The following is an 11323-nucleotide window of genomic DNA, read 5'->3' on the forward strand; positions in this document are numbered from 1 at the left end:
GGACCAAATTTGTAATAAATTTTAAAATCTGGGCCAAAAATGTAATTTTCGAAAGTTGGATGACCTGTTGACCGGGTCAAGGGATTAAATTGAATACGATTACCGGTATTTTAGACTTAATTGAATAAAAAAATATATATAAGGACTAAATCGATTTTGAGGCCAATATGTAAGGACTTTATTGCAGTTTTTCCAATTTTTTATTGTCAAATTATCTTTCAAGATTGTAAACTCTATTACGTTATTTTGATATAAAATATATTTGAATATATTTTTACGATGTCAGCTTCCCTTATTCTTAAATCCTGACTCCGCCCCTGCCTGCTTGGATTGATTGATTCATCGTCGGCCTTGCTATACACACGCACAAAATAAAAAAATAAAAAAATAAAAAAAATAATAAAATAAAAACTCCTATTAATATAATCTGGTCATTTCGGTTCAAAAGCATAGTGTACATGTTATTTCGGTTCTTTCGAGTTAATAACCGAACCGAAACCTGCATTATCTAAACCGAACCGGTCTCGTATTTGTATAATCTATCCGGGTTTCGGTTCCAACTTTGCATCCAATTCGAGTTTCGGGTTATTTGGGTTCGTTCTGATTCGGATGGGTTCCGGCCCGAAGCACATCTTTGTGATATTGTATTAATTTTCTCGGAGGTGCTACCTTTCTTTATTAAAAAAAAAAAATAGTGTTGTCTGATCACTAAAATATTACGATACTACACCTAGGCTTTTATGTGACGTGCACACTGTGATATCGAATCGATACGGACCCTCTCTGCCCATGGGCTTCAACCCAGCTGTTCCAATTTCCTAAAAAAATTGAACGTTGCGTTTTAGAACGTTTGAATTATTTAAACCCTACTAAAAAACCAATTCAAAAATCATTCCCACAAAACCCCAATTCCACAACAATTCTCAAAAATTATTCATACAATGATTCCAGAAATTTATATTGAAGACGTTGAATCACAACCAGAGACGTGTGATTCCGATGATTCTCAAGATGACCCAAGCTTCGACATCTTAGAAGAGACTCAATCTAGACTTTCTAATCTCTCCATCAAGAAGAAATCCAAATCTCGGTGATTCTTCATTACCTCTTCTTTTAAGTACTGTTACTTTCTAATTTCAAATCTAGACTTTCTAATCGTTTTTTTTTCAGTATTCCCGTGAAAGTTGGTGATGATGTTGATTGTATAGAGATTGTGGAGCCGGTGTTCGATGCAAATGACCAAAAAACTTATGAGATCGTTCAAAAGACCATTGAAGGTTAATGTTAAACTAGGGTTAGATTCTTGAAAAAGACGAAGATAAAGTGTTTGTTGAAATGCCTTTTCTGAATGCTTATGTTTTTTATGCGCAGTTGGTCAGGTGGAGAAACTGAAAGTGGAACAATGTAAGCTGTATCTAAGGAAACACGGCTTGAGATTAACAGGCAAGAAAGATATCCTCATCGATCGTATCAAGGAGCACATTAGGTACACTTGATCATTCCAAAAACTCAATTGTCTTTGTGCATTTGATTTAATAGTAATCTTTATGATATACTGGATTCGGTTTATCTCAGTATTATGAATGGTGAAGGAGAACATAAATACCCTGCTTCAAGTTTTGTTATGAACTGTAAAGGTAAAATCTTTATATAATGAAGTTTGATATTCAATATTTTCTTCAATGCTTCTAAGGAGTAATTCAACCATTACAGGTGATGCATGCACAGGAGACATTGTTATGTTTGAACAAAATGTTTATGAAATGTAAGGATCCATTCATTCATTCATTCATTATTATTACAGCTTTTATAAAATTTAAAATCTTGATAGCTAATGATTGGTTATCTTATCTATAATCTATCAGGTTTAGTATTGTATCAAGGAGTGCTAATGGTCCTCCTTGTGGAACAAGAATTGTAGCAGGAAGAATTGTAAAAGAAAGCTATGGTGCTGCTAAACAACAACATACATTTACAGTGAGCTTCATTTCTAATCTTTTTTTTAACACTTTCATATATTTGAACTCCTAATTAATTGTAAACTTTATGTTTCTATAAATGTTAGGTTGAGGTTTTATGGAGCAAAGGGGTGAAACCACTTCCTCCACTTCATCCTTTACTCATCAAAGGGAGAAATCTTTATAGGTTAAAGACAATGAGACAGGTTTGTATTTGCTTTTCTCAAACATTTATTTATTTATTTATAAGGACTGAAAGTTATTATTATTATTAATCGTAGAGATGGGAAGATGAAAGTGAAAGACAGAAAATATTGTCTGAAAAACATGCGAGAGGTAATGCAGCAAGAAGCAATAGGGAAACACGAATTCAAGAAAAGGAAAAGAAGAAAGCATTAAGGGAACACAGGTCATCAAAAGGGAACATTCAGAATGAAAAAAAACAAGAGAAGAAAAGAAACACATCATCTCCTACACAACTCCTCCCTATGATTATTAATTCAAGGAATCCCACAAACTTGCATAACAATAATCACCATGGAGGATCATATAAAGAAAATGTCAACTGTAATACTTTAAGGAATCAGGTTAGAAGGGATTTTAATATGGAGTTCTATCATCATCCTTCAAGACAATTTGAAAGGCGTGAGTATGATGATATGAGAGAAAGTATGGGCCCACAAAGCTATATTTTTCAAGGAGGTGGCAACAATGGATATATACCAATGGGCCACAATCAAGGACAGAGGGGGCAGTTTTGCAAATATCAAGGGCAGAGGGGGCAGTTTTGCAAATACTATGCCCAAGGAAGGTGCACATATGGAATTAATTGCAAATTTCTGCATTGAACATGCATGCACCTAGATTCTTCATGATCTATTAAATCTATTATTATGCATCTGGCTATGATGCTGTTTTTTTTTCTTTATGCATGATGATGATGATGATGATGATGATGAACATGTATAACTCGCCAAATTTTGAAATTGGATGGCATTTTAACATTCAAGGGTAACACGGGTATTGTGTTTGTGACGTTTTGAGTGTTCCATTCCATGTCCTAAAACGGGGATTAGTGATTTTTTTGTCACTTATTATAGGAACTTTTTCCTCAGATCTTCATTGCTATGGCAATCTAAAGCATGTATAAAATATAGTCTAATATCAAGGCAATCAAGTAATTGCATGCTATATATAGTCAAGAGTCAACATGTGAAAGTCAAACATATGAACGTGTGAGTTTAAAAAGGTTGAAGTAACCAAGTAGCTCTCAAGATAAAAGAAATGGTAAACCGTACATCTAAGCAGCCCATCAGGCGGACAATATTTTAGATAAGCCAAAGTTTGATGAACCCGACCTTCGGTAGGAAAGCATGTCTGAAAATTCTAATAATGAACGGATCCTTATATTTTATAGACATTTGGTTCAAACATAACAACAATGTGTCGTGACAACCTATCCATAAAACTTAAGTGTAAGGAAAACTGAAAATTGAAAACGATTCCTAAACTCAACAAATGATTTCACATCTTATTGCTAATCTATGTTGATCACAAATATGAAAAATAAAGTATTTTATGAGCTTTCGCGGATTATATCATACGTCATCGTATCTTGGTTGTCTCTATTTTATTTTCAACTAAAGTTTATAAATTATAGGGATAATAACTTGAGAGGGTAACGGACTTTCAACTTTGTTCATGCGTAGTTACCGAATTTTTTTTCGTGCTTGATTTACCTTTGAATTATTTAAAATTGTTCACATTTTACCCTTATGACTGGTTATAACCGATCATAAGGGTAAAATGTGAACAATTTCAAATAATTTATGGGTAAATCAAGCAAAAAAAAAGTTTAATGACTAAATGTGAACAAAATTGAAAGTTTGTTACTCTTTTAAGTCATTATCTTGTAAATGGTTCTAAATGTTATTAAGAATGCGCACAAGTTGAATATGAAGGTCACAAAAGTGAGGATGTTGTAGTAATCGTATGATATACCTTTATTGTGTAAGTTACAAGAAACAACACTTAAAATTATAATAGAAGCGAATTTAATAACATAGAAATTGAAGAAACAAAGATTGTGATGGTTTCAGACATATACTTAGGAGATAGGCAACGGTTTTCACTCCAGATGGTGGAGACGGTCGTTGTAAATCATGCGAGGAAGAGAGAACATATGATAAAGAAGCGTGAATATAATGCAGTGTTACATTTAAATGAGGTTTAGAGAGTGTGGATATCAAGGTCGTGGAGTGGTACATGATTAGTCTAGGTGCTAGTTGTCTTTACATTGTTTGTGTATTTTGCCTAGTTTTCACTGTTTTTTTACTTCCAACTTGTTTTGTCGATACTTTTCTTCCTAGTTATTACTTGTATCTACCTTTTTTATTTGTATGTTGGTTCTATATGTACCTTCTCACCATGCTCCTTTTGATTTTCGATATATTTTTCGTTTTATTCCTTGTATATGTAACATGTGTCTTTTTGCCTTTCTGAAACTCTACTGATTATTTCTTCTTTGTGGGTTGGCGTTTCACTTATACGTAAATAAAGAAACTCTAGTTAAAAGTTTATCTCATTGACTAAGATTAAAGCAATGAACTACAACATGGTTATGTGATACACATTCTATTTTGTAATACTCTTTACAAGCACAACACAAAATAAATCGTAGTGACTAAAATCAAAATTATTAAGGATAATATATATATATATATATATATATATATATATATATAAACCTTAAAAAACCCTAAAAATGCATAAAAATGCATAAAAAACTACTTAGAGATCACAAACACGTTTTTCTCTCACTTGTACCTAGGTAGATCAACTTTCAGTTTCTCAAGCCATACAACAGATGATGCACAAACACACTTTAAACACTTGTACCTTCACAGATCAACACTCAAAATCGTAGATGGCTCTAACCCATCTGTGATTTTGATGGCTATTTTTTTAATGTTAGTTTTTTTGGCTATTTTTGCAAGGAGATTAAGGAAAATGGCTAAATTTGTAAATTTCTCTATAATTTATGTAATTGTAATATCTCGATTTCTAGGTATTTTACCTTTTGACCCTTGGTATGAGAAATGTTTGGAAAACTGGTCCCTTGTAGCGTTTTGGAGAAACGCGTGTTTCATAGCGTACGTTGGGCGTACGTGGCCTGGACCAAAACCCTAATGTTTAGGGGTTGTGCATTATTTAAACACCTTTATAGCCTCAATACCCTTTCTTTCATCAGCCTCCATCTTCCAACACGACCCTAGCTAACCCTAATCTCTTATGTGGGCATTTTTGACCTTGAGTGTGTATTTTAGTGATCTTGAAGGAGGAAGGAGGAGGAGACCATCTTAGAAGAGTGGATCACTTTGGATCCAGAAACACATCATCATTTGGCACCACTTGGAGGTAAAAAGCTCTAATCTTGATGAAGTTTTTCTTTAGATTAGAGTATGGGTTACTCTAAATCATATGAGTTGTCCTTTCAGACATTTTGGAGTGTTTTGGGTCATAAAAATGGAGTCTTGATTGTGCATATCCCTCCATGCATGCTCTTTAGTGGTTTAGACCATGTATTAAGTTAGGGTTTTGGTATTAAGCACTTAATAGCCATGCAATATCATAAAGTTGGAAACTTTATGATTAAGGACGTCATTTGAGGACTAGATCTGGATTTTGGACGAAAAGAGCTTAAGGGATTAAGCTCTTAATAGAAGGAAAAGGTGGCAGACACGTATGTTGGGTGTACGCTATGGTACGTTGCGCGTACGAGGTCAACACCCCGCTTTTTGGTCAAGACCTTATTATGTCGTGCACACAAGCTGAGTATCTTAGGCGTACTCAGCTAAGTTGACTCGGTTGACTTCTTTGACTTTAGACTTTAACCAGGATTTGACCAAGCTTGACCTAAGGGTGTTTTGGTTATTTTGAGTTGTAGTTGAGATTGGTCACGATTTGATGTATAGGCGACTGGTAGAGCTGATATTCAGAGCAGTGTCCTATTTGGCTATTTGTTCATACTGAGAAGTGAGTTTTCGTCACTTTACTTATGGGTCGAAGGCACCAAGGTCAGCCCACTGGAATTGATATCTTGGTATATGGATTGATGTTATGCGGAGTATGTGGTAGATATGTATGAATACCTGATGATTATTGATATGCGTTAGATTGGTAGATTTGCATGATTACATGTATTGCTGATTATTGATTGTCATTGTATATGTCGACATGTTATGGTTGGTCGGGTTGGGGTGGTTCGGCTTTGTGATGAAGGCCAAGATACCCAGGGCATTCCGAATAGGCTGAAGGCCCGAGAGGCGGTCCAGTCATTCCGAAGGCCCAGAGAGCGGTCCAGATAGTGTGTAGGCCCGGTTTGACGGTCCAGTCATGCTGAAGGCTCTGAGAGCGGTCCATATAGTTTGTAGGCCCGGTTCGGCGGTCCAGTCACGCTGAAGGCTCATGTATGCATTTTGTTTTTTGTATGGTCGTGTATGGTACTATAGGGGAACTCACTAAGCTTTGGCTTACGGTTTAATTTTATGTTTCAGGTATTTCAGATGATCGTGGGAAGGCAAAGGGGTGATCGTACACATCCTCCGGGTTTTGTGACATTTGATTTGGGACACTCTGATATCTGATTTCCACTTTTGAGAACAATTTTTTGTAAACAATTATAGTTTTGTTTGATTGAAAAATGAAAATTTTCTATCTTGATTTTTGGGATGTTACAGTAATAATTCTTTACATACCCAACGTTTCACTATAAATTGACGTCTCCTTCAACTTCATTTTCATTGTACAGGAATTTGAAAAAACGATGTTGTAAAATCCCGAGATTTTGCAGGTATTTCCAAACCCTCTTCTATCATTACTTTGTCATTTGTAGTCCTTGGGGTTGGAAGTGTAGAGTCAAGCCAAGTATAAGGGCCAAGGTTGCAACCTTAGGTCAAGAAGGAGTACGCTAAGCGTACATAAGAGTACGCTAAGCGTACTAAGGTCCGCCTTAGTACGCTGGGTGTACTTATATCAGGATGAAACCCTAATATTTAGGGTTTGGGGACTATATAAGCAACATTATGAGCACCAAACCCTCCCTTACCTCAGCCTCCACTGCTTAGAGCCGTTTTCCTCAAACCCTAGCCATTTCCTTGAGTGTGTGAGCTTATTGAGTGTTTCTTGAGTGTTTTAAGAAGAAGGTATTGCATCAAGGAGTTGGAGAAGAAGATCAAGCTTGTAGATCTGAAGTTGGTTTGTGCCCTAGAAGCTCCAGAAGGTAAAAAACTTCAAACTTTATGCATATATGTATAGATCTAGCCATTTTGCTTTAAAGAACCATTTCTTGTCCCAAAAAGTCCCAAGATGGTGCATGATGTGATTTGGACAAAATGAATTGTCCTTCTAGACTCTTGAAGGAGTTTTGAGTGATAAAAATGAGGTCTCAATGGCTTAATATGTCTCATGCATGGAGTAGGAAGGTCTTAATGGATTAAGACCAAGTATTAAGAACTTTCTGGACGTCCAAAGTGATAAAGTTCGTGACTTTATGGGGCCTAGACACATTTGGTCACTGGATTTGAAGTTTGGGCTTAAGTGCTTAAGCCATTAAGCACTTATTAAGATTTTGGCAAAACGCTACGTACGCCCAGCGTAAATCCAGTACGCCCAGCGTACTGGGTCAACCACCCCGATGGTGGTCAACATCAGAACGAGTACGCCCAGCGTACCAGAGAAGTACGCCCCGCGTACGTCCTCTGTTGGGCTTTTGACATTTAGGCTTTGGGTTTTGGGCTGTTTATGGACTAGTTGGAATTGGGCCTTTGTTGGACTTTATGAATATGATGTTTTGGGCCAAGTTTTGATAATGGATCTTGGAATTAGGCCCAATTAGGGAGTTGGGCCCAATTTGGTAAATTGGGCCAATAATGGGCTTTGCATAAGGACTTTCAAAGTTATGGATTTGACATTGGGCCTTGGCCCAATAAAGAGAATGGACATGATGGATTGTGTGAACCCTTAGTCAAGACTGTTATGTGGTGTATTGACTTGGTATTTATTATGTGATAGCTCGGGATTTCCGGTGAGATAGGAATCAGAGGTTTTCGGTACTTTAGCACTACTTACGAGGTGAGTTACCTCACTATACTAAGGGGTCTAAGGCACCAAGGCCGGCCCATTGGATTTGATATCCCATTAGTTGATTACATGTTGAGTATGAGGTGATTATACATGCTAGTTGCTATGCCAGTTAGGTAGATCTGTAGGACTACCTGTGTTATTGTTTGATTATCTGTATGTGCAAATAGCTATGTATGTAGACATGTTGTTGTTGGATTAGGTGTCTAAGCCCATAACTATAATTGGTATGTACTTGAATTGATAGCAGCACAGTCCTTTTGGGTTGCCCTCAAACCTAGCAACAGGACAAGGAAATTATGAAAGGAGAGATATTGATTTATTATAAGATTAATAAATTAATATAAATGATTTATTAATATGTTAAAAGATTAATATATTAATTAGAAATCATAAGGCTTAATTAATAGTTAGCCAGAAATTAATTAGAATTAATTTTGGGGTTAATTGTATTAATTATAAAGTGCAGGGACTAGTTTGCAATTATCAAATAGTTGAGTGGAAGGCTCCAGAACCTCCTTGGAAGGAGGTGGACGAAATCTATAGGGGAAACCCTAAGGATTTTGTCCAAGGGGGCTTGGATAAGGCCTTGGATTAACTTAGGCCCCAAGCAAAGGAGTATTAGGGTTTTCCCTAAACCCTAGATCCCTCAGCTATATAAGGAGCCTCCTGACTCCCAAAATTGGCACTCTTTCTCTTGAAGAAACCCTAGGCCGATTTTTGCATACCCTAGCCTCTCTCCTCACAAGTTTTCTTCTTGCTAGCTCTTGGGTGTGATTCCATTAGAGGCATTACAATTGTGGTGCTAGGCTTCCAAGAAGATCAAGATCAAAGGATTAACAATTGTTTGCTATAACAATTGAAAGGTATGTAACTCTAAAACCCTAGTTGGTTAATTTCGAAAATAGCATCTCTCCTTAGGGTTCTTGTTTTGCAATTCAAAGTTATATGTTCAATAGATAAAACATAGATCCAAAGTAGGTTGCATGTGAACTTAGGAATTGTTTTCTAGTTTATTTGTTTCACATAAAACCCATCAGTGGTATCAGAGTCATTGTTTGTTTTAAATTGAATTGCTATAATAGTTGAATTGAAAATTAGGGTTTATAGCCATTAAACCCTAAAGGCCAAGATTTTCGATTTTTAGGGTTTTGGTTCATATGGTTTTCGAAAAACCCTAGCCTCCATGAACCCTAATCGAAAGTAGGGTTAGGGTTTTGAAAAACCCTAGCCTCCTCCCTTGAATTTCGAAATATGCTTAGTATTTTTAGGGTTTCTTGTTTTAGATAATTGTTACTTGATTAGATTAATTGGATAATTATCCTTTACCCTAATTTTCGAAATTTAGAGGGATAAGGATTAGGATTAAATTAATTGTTTAATTTGATTAGATAATCCTTACAAGATTTAATAAATTAATTAAAAGTTAATTAATAGATAAATATTAAATCTAGTTATTTGGTTTATTTTAAATTTAAAATTAATGGCTTAATTTTTGAAATTTATATATAAACCTTAAAGTTTTAAAAAGTTTAAAACACACCTTATATATGTATTTTAATTAAAAGTTAAATATTATATATGTATAAGAAAATGGTCAGTCAAATCGCTAGTATGCCTCATTCACGAAGCTAGTCTATAAGGGGGTATAAGGAAATTGCCTATAAAATGGTAGTTGAATGGGTGTCCACTCTCACCCACCGCTTCCTTGATTAGTGGAGGGTCGTTAGCAGAACGGATTTGATAGGACAACTACATCTCATTAAAAGTATAATGTTATTAAAGAAAGTACTAGAACATTATTTTTACAAAATCCCAACTCTAGTTACTTTAGGAAAAATGTGAAAAGTATGTTAATCCATGAAATTGCACATTATGCTTTATTGGTCGTTAGTGGAGCGTGTGTGGATAACCAGCACACTAATAGGCACTAATAAAGAGTAGTAATGGGTATCTCATAATTATCATTTTGGTGGAGCGTGTGTGATTTACCGGCACATCAATAGTTAATGATAAAGACAATGAGGTTACCAAGCACATTTGCATGGTTATTCACATCTTGTTTGTGATCCTCGGTATCCCAGTCACAAATAGAAGAGCATAATCCGAGATTAAAACATGCCATTGAATAGTTTCAATGTATCTCAAAAGGAATTAGGAATTTCACTTCGTTTATTTCGTCTAATGGTGGAATTGGTGAATCGTCATTCACCTATATGAAATTTACACTTGGATCTCGGCAGCCCATTTCTAAGTTGTGAATCTTCATAGTTGGATCCTAACCTTGATATTATATCTTTGGGTTATTATATTGAGGTATCTTGAAATCTAACTAAAACTTTCTTTCTTTTCAGATGTCTACTCCTGGAAACACTTCTGCTTCATCATCCTCCAACCACAACTTCTCTTTGCTCAACATCTGCTCCAAAGTCGTTATGGATGGCTCTAACTATAACGATTGGATGCGTAACATCAAGATGGCGCTTCGATTTGAGGACAAAGAGTATGTCCTTGAAAAGGAGCTCAAAGAGCTTGATGAGTCTAAAGCTACTCCTGAAGAATATGCTGCCTACAAGAAACACTATGATGATGCAACCAAAGTGGCATGCATCATGGTCGCAACCATGTCCCCAGAACTGCAAAGGTACTATGAGGACTACTGGCCCTTTGAGATGAACAAGGACCTTATGGAAAAGTACCATAAGCGAGCTCGTTAAGAAAAGTTTGAACTAGTCAAGTCACTCATGGCTTGCAAGATGAAAGAAGGGGAGTCGGTTGTATCTCATGTGCAAAGAATGAAACGCTACATAGAGCGTTTGGTCAAGCTCAACATTCACTTTGATGAGGAATTGGCCATTGACATGGTCTTGAACTCATTACCTGATTGTTATGGTCAGTTTATCCTAACTTACCATTTGAACAACACTGAGCAGACACTGGCCCAATTGCACAACTTGTTGCAGATAGATGAAGCAGGGATGAAGGGTAAAAGTATAGCCTCCACTCCTGTAAGTGCCCCTGTCTTGGCTATTGGACAGGGAAAGGGTAAAAAGAGGAAAGGTCCTCCTAAGAAAAATTGGAAGAACAAGGCTCAAGCTGGGTCATCTACAAATGGCCCAAAGGCTAAGCCCAATGCTACCATTCCCCATGTTTTTGATCCAAAGGATGTTGATTGCTTTTATTGCAATGACAAAGGGCACTGGAAGAGAAGTTGCCCAAAATAT

General features: G+C 36.1%; 1 protein-coding gene across 1 annotated transcript; it reads left to right on the forward strand.

Annotated features, from left to right (window-relative positions):
* The first annotated feature begins 753 nt into the window (after positions 1–753).
* LOC145168699 (zinc finger CCCH domain-containing protein 62-like) lies at positions 754–2993 on the forward strand. Its single transcript, XM_079087432.1, has 8 exons — positions 754–1090; positions 1171–1277; positions 1372–1486; positions 1576–1637; positions 1714–1765; positions 1866–1977; positions 2066–2164; positions 2240–2993. Exons 1-8 carry the CDS (start codon positions 942–944, stop codon positions 2804–2806), a joined length of 1263 nt encoding a protein of 420 aa, XP_078943558.1. The 5' UTR covers positions 754–941; the 3' UTR covers positions 2807–2993.
* Positions 2994–11323: the final 8330 nt, after the last annotated feature.

The sequence above is a fragment of the Lactuca virosa genome, chromosome 4 (genome assembly GCF_052849685.1).
Source record: "Lactuca virosa cultivar CGN04683 chromosome 4, Lactuca_virosa_CGN04683_v6, whole genome shotgun sequence".
Lineage (NCBI taxonomy): Eukaryota > Viridiplantae > Streptophyta > Magnoliopsida > Asterales > Asteraceae > Lactuca > Lactuca virosa.